This window comes from Acipenser ruthenus, chromosome 46 (genome assembly GCF_902713425.1).
Source record: "Acipenser ruthenus chromosome 46, fAciRut3.2 maternal haplotype, whole genome shotgun sequence".
Taxonomy (NCBI): domain Eukaryota; kingdom Metazoa; phylum Chordata; class Actinopteri; order Acipenseriformes; family Acipenseridae; genus Acipenser; species Acipenser ruthenus.
The window spans coordinates 578,751-603,817 of record NC_081234.1 but is presented as its reverse complement, the minus strand read 5'-3'; the positions used below and the strand labels follow the sequence as shown (position 1 = coordinate 603,817).

Sequence of the window (25,067 nt, the reverse complement as noted above, 5' to 3'; positions counted from 1 at the left end):
GGAAGGTGTCTCGAGGGATCCATTCGGTCATTAATATCTCAGTATTACATCTTTTCCTTCTGTCCGTTGCTAACTGTGTGCAGCTAATTTCCCGTTGCTGATGCAGTCTGCTGGCTCTTGCAGCAGCCTAACCGACACGCCTGTCCTTGCTGCTGTGCGCTCACTCTGCCCCCACTACCATGCCTCCTCTTCCGAATGAGAAGCTTGCCTTTCCCCAGGGAAAGGCAAGCTGGGACACTGTAACACAACATGACCGACCTAGCTTTTATCTCTCATGCAGAACAATGCTACATCCAGGTCAGGTAGACAGGCAGGCCCGCTGGGGGGACGGGGGGGGGGGGGACAACTAAGTTGTTTTTTTTGGGGGGGGACGATTTTTTTTATGGAAAAGGTCACCCAAGTGGAATAATTTGACCTGCAATATGACCCCGCCCTAGAAATGCACGTCACATACTGTGAGAAAAGAGGATCCCACGAAGGGGGTTGCTAAGGGGGGGGGATATTACTGGTACGAATTTGTAACAAATACACAACCTTGGACATTTTTCAGAAAATTATAGTTTATGATTGGTCATAGATTTTTTATTTTTATCTCAATCTGGGATCTGAATTTGGGCTGGGGGGGGGGGGGGGTAATTGATCTAAACAGGTGAGCATGGACCCCTAATCCCACCCCCTTGGTGCTGGCCCAGATCCTAATAAAGTGACCAGGTCAACACATTTATAAGAAACTAAAACAGATGTATTTCGATTGAAATAAAAAAAAAAGCCTGAAGCCTGGCTTGGACAGCTGCTGTCAGCCTGCGTTTCATTATGAAAGCGCTGCGTGGATTACAGGTGTTTTCTGTGAAGTGCTCTTCACTAGAAAGGCAGGAGAGAGCAATCCTTGCACAGGAGGGAGTCTGAGATCAATACCAAATCGAGAGTGAGATCTCTCTGTGTCGCCGGCTAGGAGCCCTTCTCAAACTCAGACACTGCTTATACTGCTGGAAACCTTTGTTCAAAAAGATAGCCTTTTTGATCTGGCTGCTTTGAATGAAAGAAAGAAAGAAAGATATTTTTCATTATATATATATATATATATTATATATATATATATATATATATATATATACACTGTATATATACACACACACATAGTATATATACTGTATATACACTGTATATATATATAAAGAAAAAGGTAATGTAGGTGCACAAAAATGTGAATAGTTGATAAATAAAAAAAATAAAAAATCAATGATATCGGTTTGGCATTTCGGACTAAAAGTCCTTCTGCGGCGGGATGGAAAAGAGAGAGAGAGCGCTTTGAAACAGGGATGAACAATCTGTTGTAACCAAAATATTCTTTGATGCCACGATTCATAAAATTCTAAATTGGAAACCAGCATTTGAATTGCATTCAGTTGATGGACATACTGTCGCAGTAGCCCTGAACTTTGAAAAGAAATCAATTTATGTACATTTTAAACTTTGCTTGTGTTTTAATTCTTAACAATTTTATGTAATAAAGCAGTTAAACTAATCTTCATTTATATTATACACAGTATTTCATACTGCTTTGTAGTTTTCCCATATACTTAATGAAAAACTGACAAATGTAGAAATGTGACACTGTCTCAATCCTAAAATTCTAGGTGTTGCAAAACTTTTGGCCAAAGCAGGCAGGGAAATTACAGACATTATTAACATTAGGTAGCTAGATTACGTTTACAATTAGGCAAGCTTAAAATTCAAAAGGTAGAGCGCAGCACACAGCCACGCTAAAGAATCTACAAGTCCAGTTAACATATTTATTGACTGGTGAAATACAATCCAGAGCTGCTGCAGTTATGTCACCGTTTTGTCACAAAAAATTCTTGAGTTACAAGGTCTTGCAGTGTATATATATATATATATATATATATATATATATATATATATATATATACTTGTGACAAGATGACAGAGGTTTGAGACTCAGAGACAGTATAAAGTTCAAAAATAAAGTTTTTAATATACAAAAATTCCAAATAAATCGGCACGAGGGCCAAACAAAAAGGTTTTTAAGGCACAAAATAAACACAAAACGAAACTTACAAAATAAGGTTTCCAGGCTGGGCGTTGCCTTCACTGGATTCAAAAAACCAGAAAACACAGCACACACAGAAAAACCACTTGCTTCCTCTTTCAAGAACTCTCTCCCTTAAATGTGAGGCTGAGGCCTCCTTTTATGCCAGGTGGCTGGGTCCTTAATTGGATGATTAATGGGTTGATTGCTCCCACCTGACGCAATCAATCTGGGCAGGGAGGAGAATTTAACCCCTTCCCTGCTAGTATTTCTAAGGGCAGAGCTCTGCTCTGCCACAATACTGTATATATATATATATATATATATATATATATATATATATATATATATATATATATATAATATTGAGCTCAAAGAGCCAGCTGCCCAACGTTTCGATATGTTGCACATATCTTTCTCAAGGGAGCCTGTGTTTGAATCAAAGTGTTGGAGGTATTTATAGGTTTTTGACGGCATGACAACGACTTGTTATTGATTATATTCAAATCCATGATTTATTGAGTTCTTCTTATTTCTGTCTAATTCAGCTTGTGGATGACTTTGATAATAATGCACACACACAGAGTATTCAGTACATCAAACACTTTAAACTGTGAAGTACCGAAGCTGTGAGATTCGACTCACAGATGAGAACACTCAAGGACTGGAGTGCTGCAGGAGCGCAACAAGAAGCCGGTTCCAGCAAAGCTCTTAGAGATCAAGCGCTAATGCACTCTCCAGTGAAGAGCTCGCCGCTGATCCTCACGCCAACAGAGAGCGAGATGAAAGAGAGGTCGAAGAAACGCTCTGCCCAGAACAAAAAGCAACACCAGTCACAGCACCCTGTCACTGTCTGAAGAGCCTGCGCACTTTGACTTGGAGATTCTGCATTAGCACGGTTCCTGTAGCAGCAGGAACCTCTTTAATCTGTAGCTACTTTGGCTAAGATATTATTATAATTATTATAATTATTATTATTATTATTATTAATTAGTCATTTAGCAGATAAGAAGAACATAAGAAAGTTTACAAACGAGAGGAGGCCATTCAACCCATCTTGCTCGTTTGGTTGTTAGTAGCTTATTAATCCCAGAATCTCATCAAGCAGCTTCTTGCGTTTATCCAGAGACTAGGGGGTGAACTGTGCATCAACAACTGCTGCACAGTCATTTACAATAGGACCTTGGTTTTACGCCTCATCCGAAGGATTGAAAACTGTGGATGTGGCGAACGTTGTTTGTGCTCACTAAACATCTTGCTGTCTGTGTTGAGAGATCGTATTGCATGCAATAGATTTTAACAAGCAAGCTGGCTCACGAGTTTTAACATGTTTTAGTCCTGCTTGAATGACCTGTCGATTTTTTTCTTTTTTTGGCCGTTGGTTTTATAATGTTGTTTCTCGCTGGGACCCCCTTGAAAAACGAGGTGTCTAGGTCACGTTCCCTTCAGACCGTGTCTATGGTAACGTCTGAGCCTTGACAACTACGATTGCAAGTATTTATTTAAAAAGTGTTTTTTGTATAAACCTCCCGATTTAAAAATGTCAGTCTATGATCGCTTTATAATGCATTTTCATTTTATATTTGCATTTCCTTTTATATGTTGCATTTCATTTCATTTCGTATTGGCGAAAAAACACCTGTCCCTAACTGTAGCAGGGCGATTGTATTTAGTGTGTATTTAGTGTGGGTATCATTTTATGGGGAAATGGGTTTATTGTGTGTCGTTTTGGAGTTGATTTGTTTAATTACATTATTGTTTACAGACGGGCGCTCGATTGAGACTTGCTGCCTGCTAGGCTTGGTTGAGGGGAAGGGCAGCAATCAGCAGGTGGGCGGGTCTTGACTGAGTGTCCGTCATTTCAAAAGCATCCGTGGGAGATGGTTCGAGGCGACTGCAACGCCATGCCAGCGTATACTCGGAACGACAGCTACGCAACCCTGAGACTGCAAGCGGTGCTTGTGAAGGCAATGCCCAGCCAAGGCCGTATGAAGCAGCACGAGTCGTTGTCTGAATACCGGCTCATGAGTAGGTTAGTTAGGGGATAGTGATCCCATGTGATGTATAGCGAGGGTTACGTAATGTAGCCGGTTCCTGGAGCGGGACGCCTCGTTTTAAGGCTAGCGCTCGCCCTCTGGGGCACCTTTTATTTGTAGTTTTTGTACTGTGTTTTATTTTGCCTTTTGTACAGCTTGCTGTATGTGTCCTCTGTGCGTTAGCATGGCTGGTAACGTCACATGATCAACTTTCTTTTCTGTGCCGGCGTTTCAACTCCACCCCCAATGTCTCTCTGTGTTGCTTAAACAGCGGCTATCCACGCACGTGACGTAAGACCCGGTTACACTAACCTTAACCCAATCTCTTAGCTATGAGGCGCAGTATGGCAACATTTTACTGTACATTGTGTCTCTAATTGTTGTGTATTTACAGGGCAGTTACTTAGTAAATACAGGTATACTTACACATAACTGCAATGCACTTAAATGTGAAAATCTATTTGCATGATATAACCCTCACCCTAACCCTTAACTCTAACCCCAATCATTTTCTGATACAATTGTGTACTTACATATATCATGCAAAAGTATTTACACATTCAGTACTTTGTAACTATGCATAATAACACTGTAATGATGTGTAAGCATGCATGTATTTGGAGCAGCAGTGTGGAGTAGTGGTTAGGGCTCTGGACTCTTGACCGGAGGGTCGTGGGTTCAATCCCCAGTGGGGGACACTGCTGCTGTACCCCTGAGCAAGGTACTTTACCTAGATTGCTCCAGTAAAAACCCAACTGTATAAATGGGTAATTGTATGTAAAAATAATGTGATATCTTGTAACAATTGTAAGTCGCCCTGGATAAGGGCGTCTGCTAAGAAATAAATAATAATAATAAAATAATAATAATGTATTTACTAAGTAACTGCTCTGTAAATACACAGCAATTAGAGACGATGAAAAGTGTTACCAAAGTACTCCTCATAGCTATACACAAAAGTCTGGAATTGTATTTACATTATGGAGCTGCTGTCTAAGTTGTAGTACCAAGTTTTTTTTATTGCTATTTAGTCCTTCTTTAAAGAGATGCGGTAAGGAATAGGGCGACACAATTCAAAACGTCTGTAACCTGAAAACGTAATTGATCATCTAAAAGAGAACCCGCTTATCCCAGTCCTCTAGATCGTACTTGCATATCACATACAGAACAGCACGTCCCTGCCAAAAGAGAAGATGAGAAATCGAGAGAGCTCAGGAGTAACAAGCTGACACGAGGTTAATGACATTTTGATTGTCCACCAAAAAAGCAACACTCAACTACGACCGCGGCCGCCGTTCTGAGACACTCGAGATCGGAGAGGATGCAAGAGAGCAGGACAAGTGAAGCAACACCACAATCTCCCTTCCTCTTTAGAATAGCTTAGCTGTGGTAATGTCGACCAGGCTTTCCATTTCCCAGAGAACATGTGCTATTAGGAGGCACACAAAAAAAATAGAAGCAATTTCAAAACAGGGGAAAAGAACATCAGAACAAAAAGTTTGTTCTCTAACTTGTTGAGTTCAGAAGTTTCAAGGTCAATGAAGATGAGAAAATGAGAATTTAGAACATTTGAGAAAAGATTTCAAGATGTTTATACTGCCCTGGACTGGAGGGAGCATCCCTTTCTCTTAGGGGGTTGAGGGAGGGAGAGAGAAGTTCAGTCTCCATGCCTCAAGCCTGCCCTGGACTGGAGGAAGCACCCTTTCTCTTAAGGGGTGAGGGAGGGAGCAGTTCAGTCTCCATGCCTCAAGCCTTCCTTGGACTGGAGGGAGCACCCCTTTCTCTTAGGGGATGAGGGAGGGAGCAGTTCAGTCTCCATGCCTCAAGCCTGCCTTGGACTGGAGGGAGCACCCCTTTCTCTTAGGGGGTTGAGGGAGGGAGCAGTTCAGTCTCCATGCCTCAAGCCTGCCTTGGACTGGAGGGAGCACCTTCTCTCTTGGTGAGGGAGGGAGCAGATCTGTCTCCATGCTTTAAGCCTGCCTTGGACTGAAGGGAGTACCCTTTCTCTTAGGGGGACAGAGAGCAAGAGATCGAGCAAGCGAGAGCGAGAGAGAGAGCAGTTCAGTCTCCATGCCTCAAGCCTGCCCTGGAGCAAAAATGATGAGCAAAGGCATGAGGCTAATACCGATGTGTCTAATCAAATACCATCCTTGTACAAGAAATGAACAGACCACACTGGCACCCAACAACCTCCTCTCACATGCGGTTAGCATCAACTAGAGGCAATGTACGCTGGGCTAGGAGGAGCTGAAGTCGATGCACACGCTACTGGAAGCAGGGTTTGTCTTAAATCATGTCCATAAGGAAACAGACTCCACAGGCAGAGGAACCACTAAGCTTAATGCTGCGCTGTCAGAAATCCCATTTCCTCATTTATTCCTCATGAAAACAAAAGAGCAGAGCCAATTAGAGACAGGGTACTGCATTGCACAAAAATACAATAAAACCTCTACATCAAAATAGGGGTTCCTCAGCGTCACGTGGAGTGCAGGGTGAGCCATCCTGAGACAGGACAGAGGGCAGGAGACACTGAAATGCACAGAGAGGGGTGAGGGGTTATGGGACGGGTAGCTAGCCATGTTGTTGATGCTGAATCACTGGGATACTGTAAAAACCTGAAGTTTTGGGATCAACCAGCTATAACAAGCGAGGCGACCCCCGGTGCGGGCATTTCATATGAACCCTTTCAGTCCTGAATTATTTTTGTGAAGCTGAAGAATAAACCACTGGATTGAGCATACATTGTTTTTGTTTAAATATGGTTATACACAAACTCAGACTGGGAGCTAGGAGTCCCGCGAGGTTTCAACGTGATTTCCGACAACGTGTGTTAATATACGCCGATAAGATAAAGGGATTCAGTTCTGAAAGGGTTAACCTAACCCTAACACCACCCCACCCCCCCCACCCCCGAAAAAAAAAAAATTCTAAATCAAAATAAATATGTGGTACTCCAGTCTGTGCCTGGACCTGAAAAAGGGTGCTGATTCATTCTTAACACATGCATGCAATCTTTTGATTATATTTCGAAAATCTAATTTCCTTTGCGTTCGGCAAGCGCACCCATCGCAGTGCAAATTCAAAGATGCACTACCGATAAGACTAGATCAGAAGTACTGCCAAAGCAATTACAAAATACTACTAATAAAATATATATATATATATCATCATACCAAATCAATACAGAAAATACATCTATATAAAAAGATACAAAAATAATACAATATTATTTGAAAATACATGTAAGATGTAAGGAGTTTCTGTAAGTGCAATGTTTTTTTTTTTCCCTCTCTCACACTTATCTCTGAGAGACACAATGCTCCCATCCTAATTCTGTGAAACACCTGTCCCAGGAATAATATCTCCTTGCCAGCACTCCCAGCTGAATAATCATGGCTTTCATAGGAGGCTGTGTGGTCCAGTGGTTAAAGAAAAGGGCTTGTAACCAGGAGGTCCCCGGTTCAAATCCCACCTCAGCCACTGACTCATTGTGTGACCCTGAGCAAGTCACTTCACCTCCTTGTGCTCCGTCTTTCGGGTGAGACGTAGTTGTAAGTGACTCTGCAGCTGATGCATAGTTCACACACCCTAGTCTCTGTAAGTCGCCTTGGATAAAGGCGTCTGCTAAATAAACACATAATAATAATGAGATTTGGTTGTCACATTACCATGGCTTAAAAACAATATTCTTTCAACCTCATCGCTGTTTTGCCGTTGGTCCTTTTAAATTCAGGAGACAGTCCTTCGAATTCAGAAACACGGCCACTGAGTTTGCAGCAGTCACCCCCCCACCCCCCCCAACCAAACGACATAATGACTTAATGACATAATGACATAATTGACTTCCAGGAATTGAAATCGAACAAAATAAAGCGTGGAGTGGTTCCAAAAAGGAAACACGATGACTACCAGTAAAAACTCGACTTGAAAAAAAGACACGGACGACAATTACCCAAATAAAAAGACAGAATTGCAGGAAATGAGGAAAATAAATGAATATCGAACCGTAATCTTTATCCAGGACACACAGCAAAAACAGCCCTAACGCTCCCTTTCACACACCGCCCGGCCACTTTATTAGGACCTGTGCCCAATATCGGATAGAGCCACTTTTTGCCCCAATCACAGCCTTGACACAACGTGGCACAGACTCCACAAGGTGTCGGAAGGTGTCTCCTTGGATCTGAATCCATTCAGTCATTATTATTTCATTCAGTTGGTGGGCATAGGATTGTGCTGAGGGTCGTTCAAGTTCATCCCGCACATGCTCAGTTGGACGATGCCCGAAGTCTCTGCCATGCTCCTCAAACCACCCGCACACAACTCTGTGTGCGGTGGAGGGGCGGGTTACTGTCTTGAAAAGGTCAGGGTAGCATTGCAAAGGCATTATAATCGATGTGTAGATAAAACAATTATCAAGTAAAAAGGGGAGCAGTGTGGAGTAGTGGTTAGGGCTCTGGACTCTTGACCGGAGGGTCGTGGGTTCAGTCCCTGGTGGGGACACTGCTGCTGTACCCTTGAGCAAGGTACTTTACCTAGATTGCTCCAGTAAAAATCCAACTGTATAAATGGGTAATTGTACGTAAAAATAATGTGATATCTTGTAACAATTGTAAGTCGTCCTGGATAAGGGCGTCAGCTAAGAAATAAATAATAATAATAATAATAATAATAATAATAATAATGTCAGCAAAGCCATTACGGGGTAAGAAACTGAATTTGAAAGAACTGATTACACCTGGGGTTCCTGAACTTTATTACCTGGGGCACCTGTTCATTAGGCACTGCGGCACACTATTAGCATTTCTTAAGAAAAAGAACACTTTAAAAACAACATTTAACCTGTAACACTAAATCAAGTTAATCTAAATGGTCTTCATTAGCATTTTATTGTAGCTTTTCATTATTATATGCATATAAAAATACATAGAATGTCGTTGCTCCCGCAGCCTACTCAGGACTGGTCGCGGGACACAGTTTGGGAACCTCTGGGTTAAAGTGCTTTTCGTGTTACCTTTCTCCTGGGGCAGCAGGTGTAGGGGACTCCACAGGCCCGCGGGCCCGTCCCGTTGCAGGAGTGGTACTGATTCACCGCCCAATCGCGGTACTCATCCCCTCCACAGCACGAGAACTGAAACCGGGGACAAGGAAACCAGCAAGCAGGTTAGTTAGGAGCAGTGGATCCCTTATAACACCATTTGAAAAAATATAATTTACCCATAGACCCTCTGACTGCACCCTTATAAAGGCTTCCCCCATAGTAAAAGCATAGCAAAGTGTAATAGAGTACAGTGCAAGCATAGGTAAGCATGGTAAAGCACAGAGAGTTATGGCATATAAGGGATATAAAAACTATATGAACACAATTTTGATCTTTTGTTTAACCTAATTGTTAGCATTTTTAATTGTTGAAATTAATGTTTTAATTGTTGCTTGGTTTGTAAAGCGCTTTGGGATGGCTGGCCATGAAAGGCGCTATATCATGTAATCAAAGAAACTACAAATTGCATTAGTCTACCAGAAGCCATAATAGTAGTACAGTATTTCATGTTAGATTTCAAAATGTCACATTTTTCAATTTTTGTCATTTTTTGTTAAGCATATTGCAAACTACAAAGCGATGTGTAATTCAGTATGTTAGCGTAACATCATTCAGCAGGTTTCATTCATCTTCATGAAGCTGAATTAGTTAATTCTATAGGGGGACGCAAAACCTTTGGCCAGAGCTGTATATAGCATGTTATACATCATTGACATTTTTGTAGTAATGTGTACTATAATGTACAAAACAGTAGTATTGTAATATATTATACAGTGCATTCAAGTGTAATATTGTGTAGCAAAGAATAGTATTTTAACTAGCCTGAAGAAAAAGAGAGACAGAAGGGAACATTAACAGCATGAGATGAATCGGCCGTACTTTTGATATAAATCTGAAAAGGGCTCCTCTAGATAAAGATCACTCTTTTAAATCTGTCACCCAGGGCTGCCAAGATCAATTTCTAATGAGGCGATGCAAAGATGAAGTCCGCAGTATAATATTATCATTAGTATATGATCCATTCCAGGTTTTACTATGAGTTTAATAAAGACACACCCAAGCTTGTTACCTACACACTGTGGCTAATCAAGCTCGTAGTAAAACCTGGAATGGGTGAAACTGCTCTGCATCAGGAGGCTTATTCCCATCCCTGTGGCACACAAGCTCACTCATTTTTCCGGATGCCTTATCATCGAATCCAGTAAAGAAAAACATTTAGAAGCTAATACCAAAATCCAAATCTTTTACCAGTAGTTGAGCAGGGAATCAAATCCAATGAACTTTCGGGTCTCAAGAGGATAGCCTCTGCTGGGAGAGTTGGAGACCCTGGGGGAGCTGGGCAATACACACTGCATCTCTGCATCTCTGCAAAGCAGTGATGTCATGCCAAGGTCTGCTCATGGATTTTTCTAGCTGGCATTGCCACAGGTTAACGGACTGAGATTATACGGGGATCGTCTCTGGCTTTTCTCTAAAGGTTAACAAAACAGATGCAGTAGCTCCCACCAGGCAACGGGAGTCTTATTTCCATCCCTGTGATACAAAGTGAACTAGAATAACGTTAACTCTGGTATTTCACCCCTATACCCAGCTGCCCTCAGAGCAGGGGAATACAGAACCGCTGATTAGGAAGCAGGGCAGTGTTTTATTTATTGATTCAAATTCCAAAACCCAACAGCGAATCTCTAAACGCGATGAATGCATTCTAGGATGATCAGATTATTAGATATACAGATTAATGCACAAGAACAGATTGATTTTTAATCTCTTAACTACTGATGTTAGACCCAGGGGGAAAAGCTTTCATCTCGTTTACATCGACGCATCCGAAGAATTGAGGCTTAAAATATCACTGGTCTTCAGCCGTGTGAGCATTTAATATACTGTGCTTTCAATAGGGATCAACTGTGTGTGTGTGTGTGTGTGTGTGTGTGTGTGTGTGTGTCAGTGTCTGCGTGTGTCAGTGTCTGCGTGTGTGTGTGTCAGTGTCTGTGTTTGTATCACAGTGTGTGTCTGTGTGTCACGGTGTGTGTGTGTGTCAGTGTCTGTGTGTGTGTCACAGTGTGTGTGTGTGTGGTTATTGCCTGTACACAGCTTACGACAAAAAAAAAAAATATTAATTGCATAAAATAAACCACTTTTGGTATAAATTAAATTCGCTCTACGGAATGTATAGTTTTGGTATCTATCATGATGAGCTGCCTCGCATTCGCTTCACATCAACGCAAAATCTTCCACTGCCCATCTGAAAAACAAAACAAAACACACACACACACACACACACAGCTAAAGTGATGTTTGTGAGCCTTTTAATCTATGGGACACATAGGGGCTATGAAAGAAAGAAAGAAAGAAAGAAAGAAAGAAAGAAAGAAAGAAAGACCAAATTAGTTTTTGTTCCAACCCTGTTCTAAATTGTTTAACTGAGCCAAGTAAACCTCCACACAGACCCTGAAGTCGTTCATTATCTCATTGTACCTGCTGTGGTTTCTTTCTGCCCCTTCTCAAGTTAACCAGCTCAAAGCTCAGGTGGCATGGCTGGCTAGTGACTCTGTATACATACGATCGACACACGCTGCTGACCTGCCAGTGTGGTAGGTCCTGTAAAAACCAAGGAGTTCGGTTTCAATTAGGATAAGGAGGGGTGGCATGATTAAAGTCTTTAAAATCTTAAAAATCTTAATAAAAGGAGCTGCCAAAGTTACCCTGACACTAACCAGGACCAAGGGACACAGTTAAGTGGAGATAGACTTAGGACAGAGAGAAGGGGACACTTCTTGACACAGAGAGAGGCATCCTGTTGTTGCGGCTGAATCGCTGAGATATTTTTAAGACCCAGCTTGACAAAGTTTTGAGATCAATCAGCTGCTAGGAACAGGACGAGCGCTTATGGGCTGAATGATGTCCTCTCGTTGGTGAATTTTCTTGTGTTTTTTTATTCTTTATATTATAACTGTACAGTATGTTTGCAGGAATATTTGTAAAAAGTAAGGGCTGTTTTAAGGAACGTTGTAAGGATCAAAGTTACTATTACAATGTACCATGCTGTTGTACAGTAAACCTACAGCTATGGCCAAAGGCATTGCATCCCTATAGAAAGAACTCATTTTGCTTCATAAAGTCGAAACCTGCTGAGTAATGTTACGCTAACATATTGAATTACACACCGTTTTGTGGTTGTCCATATACTTAATGAAAAACTGACACAAATTGAAAAAAAATTGAAATCTAATGCAAAATACTGTATTGTTACTATTATGGCTTCAGGTAGACTTTTGAGATATAATTTCTTCGGATTACATGATGTTAAATAAAAAATCAAATTATGTTCATCTTTTTTTTTTTTTTAAATAAGTCTCAATCCTAAAGGTGATGCAAAACGTTTGACAAGTCTTGAATTTGCACTCGTAGCACTGAAAAGAAACTTAGTAACACGTGTTTTTTGGTTTTACCAAAGGGGCATTGCTGCAACACCTTGGTCCCACCATTGAGACCAAGTGTTTATTTGTTTTATGATACTTTCCTCTGAAAGTCTATTTATTGAAATACAGTAGAGGATACATTTAATCTCTCTGATCTATCAGAAATTGAAAAACGGCTACATTTCTTTTAAAAATAGCACTCAAAGGAATTAGAAAAGCCGGATGATTTAATGCCCGGCAGAGGGCATTTCCAAAAATACCGAGACTAGGGCTGACTCATACAATAATAGATCATCTCCTGTCACTCTTTGTGAGCGATGACTATTGTGTTAAACCCCAACTTCTCCCTCCAAGAAACTGCCTGGTGGGAGCTACTGTATCTGTTTTGTTAACCTTTAGAGAAAAGCCAGAGACGATCCCATTATAATCTCAGTCCGTTAACCTGTGGCAATGCCAGCTAGAAAAATCCATGAGCAGACCTTGGCATGACATCATTGCTTTGCAGAGATGCAGTGTATTACCCAGCTCCCCCGGGGTCTCCAACTCTCCCAGCAGAGGCTATCCTCTTGAGACCCGAAAGTTCATTGGATTTGATTCACTGCTCAACTATTGGTAAATGATTTGGGTTTTGGCATTTGCTTCTAAATGTTTTTCTTTACTGGATTCGATGATAAGGCGTCTGGAAAAACGAGTGAGCTTGTGTGCCACAGGGATGGGAATAAGCCTCCTGATGCAGAGCAGTTTCACCCATTCCAGGTTTTACTACAAGCTTGATTAGCCCCAATGTGTAGGTAACAAGCTTGGGTGTGTCTTTAAGCTCCTAGTAAAACCAGGATAACCAGCGTTATTATTGCAGGGATTGAAATAAGACTCCTATTGCATAGCAGTTTCACCCCTTCCAGGTTTTACTATGAGCTTGATTTGAGACAGTGTCTAGGTAACAAGCTCAGTGTGTTATTAGACTCATGATAAAACCAGGAATGGATCAAACTGCGATGCAATGGGAGTCTTATTCCCATCCCTGTGCCACTATCCATTCTATTGAGGGTACCACGATGTAAGGTAGTCATTTCTTAGGAAGTGGACAGAGTAGTCAGGTCCTTCGACAAGGGAGTCGGAAAGTTTAGTCACCAACCTTTTCCTGTACAAAGTCCAAGATGTTCTTGAAGTCCAGGTCGTCGTAGTAATGCTTAATCCCTTCGCGAATACTGCTCTGAAACACGGAGCTAGTCTGAAAAGAGAACATTTACTGTGTTCAACTTTCAATAGAGATCAACCTGCATTTAATTAATATACTGAGCTAAACCTTTGCTTGTGCTCCATTGTTATGTCTGTAAAAACTGTTTTTTTCAAATATATATAAATATTTTTATAGTCTGGACTTTCATTTGAGCTTGTCGTGGCTGCTTCACAGATGAAACGCGACCCCTCGCTCTTTGAAATTCAAACAAGGCAGAAAAAAAAAAACCTCTCTCACCAAAACACAGCAAGACAGGGGCAAAGCAATTCACTTCCGATACTGTTCAAATAAAAAAACACCATCGACACTGTATGACTACAGTTTCATATCCTGGTTTTTGTGAGGTTTTCTTTTTTGTAGAGTTCTGTACCAGATCATTACTTACCAGGTTTTATTTTTTAATTTTTAATTTTTTTTAAAACCACGGGAGCTGCTTCTGAAAAGACTCCTAGCAGCTGGTTTTCTGAAGGAGGTGGTTTTAGAAACAACCACTAGAGGCACGCATTATGGCAATAATAAAGAAAATGGCTTCGGTTGCTCCTAGGAGTGTGCTGGTACAATTGTAAAGGTGAGGGAAGGACAGCTTTTCTTGTTTTGAAACCAACACATTAATGAATGGGTTTATTTAACACCTGCCGACTTCTTAAAAGGCGATTACCAGCCTGTGCTTGATTATTATTATTATTTGTTTATTTAGCAGACACCTTTATCCAAGGAGACTTACAGAGACTAGGGTGTGTGAACTATGCATCAGCTGCAGAGTCACTTACAACTACGTCTCACCCGAAAGACGGAGCACAAGGAGGTTAAGTGACTTGCTCAGGGTCACACAATGAGTCAGTGGCTGAGGTGGGATTTGAACCGGGACTGGGGACCTCCTGGTTACAAGCCCTTTTCTTTAACCACTGGACCACACAGCCTCCTATAGCCTCGACGCTAAAATAATTTCCACTCTCTTTTTCAGAGTGTGGTGTCCTATGAGACTTCAGATGTGATGCTCAGTTCACCCCCTCACCTCTGTAAGTCGCTTTGGATAAAAGCGTCTGCTAAAATGACTAAAAAATAAAATGGAGATGGAAGACAATGCTGCAAACAAGCTGGTCTGAAGTGCCATGGGAAGCAGGGACTGCTCGAATGAGATTCCAGACAGCAATCCAGAGATGTGAAGAGCCTGCTAAACACAGGCACAACAAAGCCACCCCACTCGGAAGCTGGGAGCATTTCTGCTTTAGTCTGGACGTTAGGGAGTTACCTAAAAATAAAAATCGGTAAAAACAGCGGTTTTTTAGGAGCTCTGATCACAAAAACTTTCAAGGGATCGTTTTTGTTTTAAGGGATCGTTTTTGAAGGGTGAAACAGCGGGTTGGAAAAAAATCGAGAATAAGCTTCTAACCCTCTCTTGAAAAAAAAACAGTAGAAAGAAGAGTTTGCGTGAATTGAAAACTTGATTCAGGTAAAATCAACAAAAAGGACCTTAAAAAGTTTTGTCCAGACTTGTCAAGTAGAATCTGTGCTGTCTTGGCTGCCCATGCATCATTATATCCTATCCACACTACCTACATTCTTCACCATCAATGCTTTATTACACTTTGCTCTGCTTCTGCTATGGTAAACTTTTAAAAGGGCTGTGATGCGATGCAAGAGCCCATTGACAGCGCTATGGCAGGTGGCTCATTTCTAATGCCGTATCCCTAGCCATGCAGGTCCAGACATAGCGCCTGCAAACTGCATACTGATACATACAAATCACACGAGCGGAAAAGCCAGAGGCACAGCTGGGCTTCATATTTCCTGTATCTCAGTCCACAGACCACAATGAGCAAAGCAGCCTAAAGCCGCAGCACAGTCCAACCCCTTATGGAAGTTTACTGCACTAAATCTGCACAGTAATGTTATTGCTTTCTCATGATTATACTACATGTCTTGCCGATGCTTTCACTATGCTTTATTACATATCGACATGCTTTTACTAGGGTCATCTTTAAACAGGGACAGAACCCAACCTGTCTGGTGTCATACAGGTGGGACCTCCAAGTGACTAGTACAGTATTAGATTAAGAAGTGTGTAGACTAGTGCTCATTATTATTAAGGTGCTGGTAATGACAGCGCTGGAGAGCTGAGAGTGGAGTGTGTAGACTAGGGCTCATTATTATTAAGGTGCTGGTAATGACAGCGCTGGAGAGCTGAGAGTGGAGTGTGTAGACTAGCGCTCATTATTATTAAGGTGCTGGTAATGACAGCGCTGGAGAGCTGAGAGTGGAGTGTGTAGACTAGCGCTCATTATTATTAAGGTGCTGGTAATGACAGCGCTGGAGAGCTGAGAGTGGAGTGTGTAGACTAGCGCTCATTATTATTAAGGTGCTGGTAATGACAGCGCTGGAGAGCTGAGAGTGGAGTGTGTAGACTAGCGCTCATTATTATTAAGGTGCAGGGTAATGACAGTGCTGGAAAGTTTAATATGGATAACAGGCTCTAGCGCGCATTACGAGGGGAACTCAACAAACAGGTCAGGCGCTTTTAACCATCGCAGTCATAATGTCAAGTCTGGTGCTTAATGCTTTTGGAGTTACTCTGCTAACGACATGTGGGAGATGAAGTGCTGAAGGCAGCCAGGCTTGTTATTGAAACCGGCACAGGACTCTTAACCCTTGCTTGTCACCCCACTTAGCATCAATTACCTGCTTACATTTTCCAAGTGCATTACACATGCAGATATTTTAGACGTTGGGGCTCTTCAACTAATAGCCACAGACCCCAGCAGTCCAGAATTAGTACTGTCTGGGATCTTGAAACAAGTCTTTTACGGGAATTTCTAGTTCAGAAATAGGAACAGCTGGTTTCACAGACTGAAAGCAATCCAAGACTAGTGCTCGGGCAATGCAGGGATGGGAATAAAACTCCTATTCCAGATCAGTTTCACCCATTCCAGGTTTTATTATGTGCTTGATTAGCCCCAGTGCATGGGCAACAAGCTCATGTGTGTTTTATTAAACTCACAGTAAAACCCGAAATGGATCAAACTAGTATACTCTGTATGTACTTGATAACACTGCACAGTGTTCTCTGTATGTACTTGATAACACTGCGCAGTGTTCTCTGTATGTACTTGATAACATTTGCAGTGTTCTCTGTATGTACTTGATAACACTGCGCAGTGTTCTCTGTATGTACTTGATAACATTTGCAGTGTTCTCTGTATGTACTTGATAACACTGCGCAGTGTTCTCTGTATGTACTTGATAACACTGCGCAGTGTTCTCTGTATGTACTTGATAACATTTGCAGTGTTCTCTGTATGTACTTGATAACACTGCGCAGTGTTCTCTGTATGTACTTGATAACACTGCGCAGTGTTCTCTGTATGTGCTTGATAACACTGCGCAGTGTTCTCTGTATGTGCTTGATAACACTGCGCAGTGTTCTCTGTATGTGCTTGATAACACTGCGCAGTGTTCTCTGTATGTACTTGATAACACTGCGCAGTGTTCTCTGTATGTGCTTGATAACACTGCGCAGTGTTCTCTGTATGTACTTGATAACACTGCGCAGTGTTCTCTGTATGTACTTGATAACACTGCGCAGTGTTCTCTGTATGTACTTGATAACACTGCGCAGTGTTTTCTGTATGTACTTGATAACACTGCGCAGTGTTCTCTGTATGTACTTGATAACACTGCGCAGTGTTCTCTGTATGTACTTGATAACACTGCGCAGTGTTCTCTGTATGTACTTGTATGTCAGAACGCTTCAGTCGGTACAGCTACTTAACTTTCTAATCGCATGCTTTTATTTTTGCGATATTAAGTGGGGTGGAAATCAGTTATCAGTCTGATAAACGTGATAATTACGCAAGTGATATTATTATTATAAATAACCATCATCATCATCATCATCATCTTGTACTGATTGACTCCCATAATATTCCAGTATTTCAATGTGTTGATAATAAGCAGAGGGTGACATTGAGAAAGTTTGACTGTATCTTTTAACATGTGTATTATATATTTCCATCCCTGCAACGATTGTCAGACAAAACAATAAAACCTGGCAGAACTCCTAAAACCCAAGCAGTTTATTGATATTTTTTATACATTCTTCCTCTATTTTACTCCCTGTTTTTTCTACCAAATCAAAGGTCAAGCCCATGGCCTCCATTCACTGACCTAATAAGCAGCTGACATTACCGGGGGGACTGAACCCTGGAGGCGAGGTCCAGCCTGGGAAGTCTCCATCTAGACCTCCTGACCAGTAGGGGTCGCTATCCAGAAACATGATAACAAACTATCCCAGCCACCGGTCTTCTCGAACCCTGCTGGAGCGTAAAACCCTACGCAATGCGAGTTCCCAGCCCCCAGCAGACGTGATATGAACCAGGCCTGCAAACAGCAGTGCAAGGGGAGCCAGCCATCCAAGGCAGACACTTTTTATACTTCCTGTCGACTTACGTTGTTCTCAAAGAGCAGAGCGATGATCACAGCGATGGTCTGCAACGCCAGCAACACACTCAGGACACAGAAAAACTGCAAAGAAATAAACAGTAACGAGGCATCAACTCAATACAACAACAATTAATAATAATAATAATAATAATAATAATAATATTAAAAGGACAACAAATTACCCTTACCCCAAACCCTCAAGGTTCATCCAGAATCTGCCAAGTGTTTAATCTGTAGTATTCTGTATTTAATCATATCCTGATGTAACTATCACTGTCACTGTTATCTGCTGTATTATTGAATTGTATTTTGTCACACTTGTACTTGCTTGAACCAAAGTCATTGTATTTATCTTGCTCTTAATTGTATTATTACTTGTACTGTGATCCTTGAAATGTATTTGCTTACGATTGTAAGTCGCCCTGGATAAGGGCGTCTGCTAAGAAATAAATAATAATAATAATAATAATAATAATAATAATAATAATAATAATAATAATAATAATAATTTACCCTAACCATAAGCAAACAGGGAATGTCTTCTCTGGGCTTGACGCTCTTTCTGTGTTTAAAGTACCTAAAACTAAAGGCCTCCAGAAGTGAAATGCATAAACAGCTGGTGAATAAACTTTCTTTCTTTCATCTCGAACACTGGCTCTACTAAGACATTCTCAATTACGATTCAGTAGCTGTTCCCAAACTTGTGCGATTGCAGACAATACGTCCCTTTCCACCTTTGCATGAAGATAATGTGTGCATAATTCATATTTTTTTATGATCACCAGTAGACATTTATTCAGGATCCATCCTCAAGAGTTTCAAAAGGGATGTTCAGTCACTATGTGCTGAGGATTGATGAAGCGATTCGTTTTTTATTACACTTGCCTTCATTTACTTTGAAAGTTATATAGCCGTGTTATCTCTTACAGCAGTGTGGAGTAGTGGTTAGGGCTCTGGACTCTTGACCGGAGGGTCGTGGGTTCAATCCCAGGTGGGGGACACTGCTGCTGTACCCTTGAGCAAGGTACTGTACCTAGATTGCTCCAGTAAAAACCCAACTGTATAAATGGGTAATTGTATGTAAAAATAATGTGATATCTTGTAACAATTGTAAGTCGCCCTGGATAAGGGCGTCGACTAAGAAATAAATAATAATAATAATAATAATAATAATAATAATAATAATATCCCCCCAAAAAACAAAAAAAATCAACAGTAAAAATGAACCTATAAATTTGGAATATGGAAATAAAAAGATATTTTAAAAAACTAATAAATAAATAAATAAATAAATAAATAAATAAATAAATGAAGCTAAATAAAATTAGAACAACATTTCGTTTTGAGGAACATTGACAAAGACTTCTCAGCAAAACTAAACTTTAGAATTTGATGCATCCCTTAGTCTCTGTTGTGTTGATTGAGGTAATACAATGTCTAAGGCTAAGGGTTCAAACAAGGTATTTCTTAGGAGTGTATCTTAGGGGGTTGATTTGATCACCCTATATATACCCGGACAAGCCACAGCTGGATTTTAGAGCATCTTACAGCACTGGGGAATCCAGAGGTGCCAACCGCTTAATTAAGGGGTACTGAAATCCAGGGTGATGCATCAGTGCTGTAAAATGCTCTAAAATCCGGCTATTCAAATCAATTCTTTAACCAGGTAAAAAAAATTAATCAGTTGAGAAGAAGTAGTTCTCATTTAAAATGGTGACCGGGCCAAGATGACGCGTGCAGCAGTGTGGAAAATTGTCAAAACAGGCAAGTGATTGTCTAACTTAATTGATGACTTTAATAGGCCACACGTGCAATTCATATAAAATAGTCAGAGAGAGGGAACACAGAGCTCCACATGATAAAACGCAGGAGACTTTTTAGAAGTTGTTTAAGACGCCTGATTGAAGTGGTCTAACATTTTCACACACGACTGCCTTTTGTTTCTATAGCATCAATTACTGAGTGGAAATTAAAATTCTCACACCCAGAAGTTTTCATGCATATCAAATGATATAAATCTTGAGGCGTTCTAATGAACTTGAAACACGACTGTAATTAACATCCATCATTAAAATTAAAAACGATATTGATATCAGAATTTTTTTTTTTTTTTTTAAATACACACATTAAGACAACACCAAAATAAGTCAAATAAAGCAATGCAATCCAGACCATTCAATGCAGATTTAACTATTCAAAGTGCCAGCTGGTAGTGTAGCAAGATTAAACAGAAACCAGATTTTAAATCCCTCTGTAAAAACATTCCAGCTATCTGCTGCTGCAAATTCAAAACAAGTGTCTGTCGTAAAGCTAGGCCTTATCAGGGTACAAGTCCATTAAATCGACCCCTTAGAACATTGTGTATGAGCTTGTGAGCTCAGAAAGATAAAACAGTATTGAGTGAAGGTTTGCGCAGTGACAAACAATTTGCCAGGAGAGCTTCAGGCTGCTCTTTCTCTGAGATTCCCAAGCCTGGCTCCCCTGGGATTGACGGCGGAACTGACAAAACGTCAGAGATGTGCGGAGTTAGCAGTCAGGTGACCGGGTGAGTGACACATGCTCCAAGTGGCTCCATTCGAACAGCCCCCTGACTGACAGACCGCCACCCGTCTTAATCACAAGCAGCCTGTGACTCTGCTTCAATTTCCTGGCTCCCTGCTCCCACTCTGAAGCCTTTAACAAGGTTTTTTTATTTATTTATTTATTTTTTATTTCGAAAGATCAGCGAGTTGGAAGGAAGGACGGACGCAACTTCTTATTTGTTTACTTTCACTTGTTCTTACTTTTCTCATTTCAAACTTTCACCTTGTGAACTCATCCAGAGGTCAGGAGAATCATACAGAATAAATACTTTTACATGGGAGGTAAGGAGGGAGGCAGTGTGGCTCTACTGGTTAGAGCTGGGACTGGGAGGGAGGGAGGCAGTGTGGCTCTACTGGTTAGAGCTGGGACTGGGAGGGAGGGAGGCAGTGTGGCTCTACTGGTTAGAGCTTTTACTGGTTAGAGCTGTGACTGGGAGGGAGGGAGGCAGTGTGGCTCTAGTGGTTAGAGCTGGGACTGGGAGGGAGGGAGGCAGTGTGGCTCTACTGGTTAGAGCTGTGACTGGGAGGGAGGGAGGCAGTATGGCTCTAGTGGTTAGAGCTGTGTCTGGGAGGGAGGGAGGCAGTGTGGCTCTAGTGGTTAGAGCTGAGGGACTGGGAGGGAGGGAAGCAGTGTGGCTCTAGTGGTTAGAGCTGGGACTGGGAGGGAGGGAGGCAGTGTGGCTCTACTGGTTAGAGCTTTTACTGGTTAGAGCTGTGACTGGGAGGGAGGGAGGCAGTGTGGCTCTAGTGGTTAGAGCTGGGACTGGGAGGGAGGGAGGCAGTATGGCTCTAGTGGTTAGAGCTGTGACTGGGAAGGAGGAAGGCAGTGTGGCTCTAGTGGTTAGAGCTGAGGGACTGGGAGGGAGGGAAGCAGTGTGGCTCTAGTGGTTAGAGCTGAGGGACTGGGAGGGAGGGAGGCAGTGTGGCTTTGCTGGTTAGAGCTGAGGGACTGGGAGGGAGGGAAGCAGTGTGGCTCTAGTGGTTAGAGCTGAGGGACTGGGAGGGAGGGAGGCAGTGTGGCTCTGCTGGTTAGAGCTGAGAGACTGGGAGGGAGGGAGGCAGTGTGGCTCTACTGGTTAGAGCTGGGACTGGGAGGGAGGGAGGCAGTGTGGCTCTGCTGGTTAGAGCAGTGACTGGGAGGGAGGGAGGCAGTGTGGCTCTGCTGGTTAGAGCTGTGACTGGGAGGGAGGGAGGCAGTGTGGCTCTGCTGGTTAGAGCTGTGACTGGGAGGGAGGGAGGCAGTGTGGCTCTAGTGGTTAGAGATGAGAGACTGGGAGGGATGAAGGCAGTGTGGCTCTAGTGGTTAGAGCTGAGAGACTGTGAGGGATGAAGGCAGTGTGGCTCTAGTGGTTAGACCCGAGGGACTGGGAGGTAAAGAGGGAAGCAGTGTGGCTCTAGTGGTTAGACCTGAGGGACTGGGAGGGAGGGAAGCAGTGTGGCTCTAGTGGTTAGAGCTGAAGGACTGGGGGGAAAGAAGGGAAGCCCAGTTCTACTCCTAATGTGCAACAAGTATCTCTGTCTGCACCCCATCTGTACTTGCAATATCCCATGCCAATAGAAATGCAAGGAGCATGCTAGGATCAAGGATGATCTGGAAGACCACAAACGCAAGAACTATGAAAGAATGATACAAGATTAAGGAAAGATTTAATTTACACCCCAGAAAGCATTCACGCTGTGCAGCAGTGTTTCAGTATATACACCCCAGTTGTACTTGTGCTCCATCTGCACCCCAGCTCTACTCATATCATACAGCAACGCCCCTATAATTTAATCTCTATATCAACCCCAGTCTCACTTCCACACCATGTGCAATCCCAACCTACACCCCCAGCCTCCCTCCAGTAATCTACAGCTATGGCCAAAAGTTTTGCATCACCCTATAGAATTAACTAATTTTGCTTCACATAGTCAAATCTACACCCTGGTATCTACACCCCAGATGTGACAGCGCTGTGCTCAGGCTGCACCCCGGCTCCACTCACGATGTGCAGCAGCGTCCTGTTGTCCCGCAGAGAGCCCAGCATGCCCACCAGAGACACGCTGAACATGGCCAGACCGAGCAGGATGAGCAGCACAGCGGGGGCCAGGAACAGCCCCTCCATGGTCTTGTTCTTCTGCCTCTCCACCTCCGCGTAGATCCCCACACACAGGACCAGCAGCCCCAGCAACTGCAGGGGAAGCACAGGGAGGGGCGGGTTAGCACACTGGTTTTCAACCGGTACGTGACAGGGTTGCAACTGGTACGCGCCGGCAGTCGTTCTCTAGGACGATACGATTCCTCAACCACAACGCTCCCTCAATCATAATGTGTCAATCTCTTTGCACCACTGAATCACAGAGGAAGGAGAAATTATGATGGGGGGTATTTGTTGCGAGCTTTCAAAGCTACTGATGGGGAATCAAAGCAGCCACTCTGGTGGTCCCTGCTGGAAGCACCGGTACTGGAAAAGGTTGAAAACCACTGGGTTAGAGCAGACAGCAACTCCCGTGCTGGTATCGCTACAGGGCTAGGCAATACCAGAGCGATGGGACAATATTCAGGGATAGCAGTTTCACCCATTCCAAGTTTTACTATGAGCTTAATTAGAGACACAGTGTCTAGGTAACAAGCTCAGTGTGTTATTAGACTCATGGTAAAACCAGGAATGGATCAGACTGCGATACAATGGGAGTCTTATTTCCATCCCTGTGAGGATAACCAGCATTATTATTGCAGGGATTGAAATAAGACTCCTACTGCACAGCAGTTTCACCCCTTCCAGGTTTTACTACTAGCTTACTAAGCCACAGCGTGTCAGGTAACAAGCTCGGGTGTGTCTTATTAGACTCATGGTAAAACCAGGAACGGATCAGACTGCGATGCAATGGGAGTCTTATTTCCATCCCTGTGATGATATTGCACAATTACAAGTGTAGATGGCCCCTGGTCTGGTGCAAGCAGAGTAGCAAGGATAAACCAGTCACTACACATTGACAAACCGTTAACAAATAAGAAAGCACATTCGTTAACACATTAGTAAGCGAGTTACTGAGAAAGCAAGTTGCACAAAAAGCCTTGTTCACAACACATCTAGTGCCGAGGAAAAGCATGCAAATGGGATCAAATAAAGAAACACAAGTGACTAGCCTTCTCGCCATTTGTGCAAAATGTTGGTATTGAATATGGCTTTAGTCCAGTTTTGCTAGCTAACAAAACACCACACACTGTTCCTTCAATAGAGGTTTTTTTTGTTATTGCATATGCATGGCAAGAGATCGCCTCCTGCAATGGTCTCACAGGGTGATAAAAACACAGCAGAATGATTTCCTGGGTCCTCTGTTTGGCAGATAACACTGAAACAGCCTGGCAGCGATACAAATGAACACTTCCTCTCGCAGGCTAATTACAATTTTGCAGCCAGAAGTGGTTTTGAGATTTTGCGATACTTGGGAGCTGCGCCTCTTCCCTCGTCGCCCCAGAAATGAAATTGAAATGAACTTCGACAGCGAGCTTCTCCAAACCTGCTCGCTTTCATTAACTTTTTTTTTTCTTGTTTTAAATGTTTACACTTTAGGACGCTGAAAGGCAGTCTAAAGGGCAGAACAGCTCTGAGAAGGCAAGATGAGACTTCTAAGATAAAACTACAAGAATCTAACCCGAGTAGACAAGCACTTGGATAGTGCCGCCTTCTGTGTATGAGAACACCTTTTTTTTTTGTTTTTTTAACCTCTTTTCATTGCCTTCAGAAACACATCAGAAACCAATCCTAAATCCAAGAGACACGCATTCAATACACAGAGGAAATTAACAATATGTAATTAACTCTGTCTCGCTGCCTCAAAATAAAACAGGCAAGCCCTTAGTCTACCAGCAAACGTTTCTGAGGCATTCATTTATTTATTGGTCTACTTTGAAGTACTGCAGGTTTATTTAATTACTGTGTCAAGGCATGGAAACATGTACCCCGGAGTCATACAGTCATCAAACGAGAAGACAGCACCACAAACTTTACATTTCACAGGCACGGCTGCGCCAAGCTCAATGCAAATCTTGTTAATCAGTGTGCTCGCTGATTTTCATGGGGTTTTTTTTGTTTTGTTATCACAGTAGGGGTCTGTCTGTATTGATTGTATTTTGCACACGATCACGTTCACTTTGTTGTTCTTCTGTTTCACCCATTAATGAAGCTTGCCCTCCAACACAATAGATACCTGCTGTACACAAAGGAAATGCCAACTGCATTTCCCTGGGCTCTCACCAGGTGGCAGTAGCA

At 42.3% G+C, this 25,067-nt stretch overlaps 1 protein-coding gene across 2 annotated transcripts in view; it reads right to left on the bottom strand.

Annotated features, from left to right (window-relative positions):
* The window catches only part of LOC117397874 (tetraspanin-15), a 68,250-nt gene that overhangs the window by 19,157 nt on the left and 24,026 nt on the right, over window positions 1-25,067 (bottom strand). For both annotated transcript variants that reach the window (XM_059013705.1, XM_059013706.1), the window contains exons 2-5: window positions 22,797-22,982; window positions 18,236-18,310; window positions 13,685-13,780; window positions 9,101-9,217 (exon numbers count right to left, since the gene is read on the bottom strand). In XM_059013705.1, the coding sequence (XP_058869688.1) occupies window positions 9,101-9,217; window positions 13,685-13,780; window positions 18,236-18,310; window positions 22,797-22,982 (474 nt within the window). The remainder of the gene's footprint in view (window positions 1-9,100; window positions 9,218-13,684; window positions 13,781-18,235; window positions 18,311-22,796; window positions 22,983-25,067) is intronic.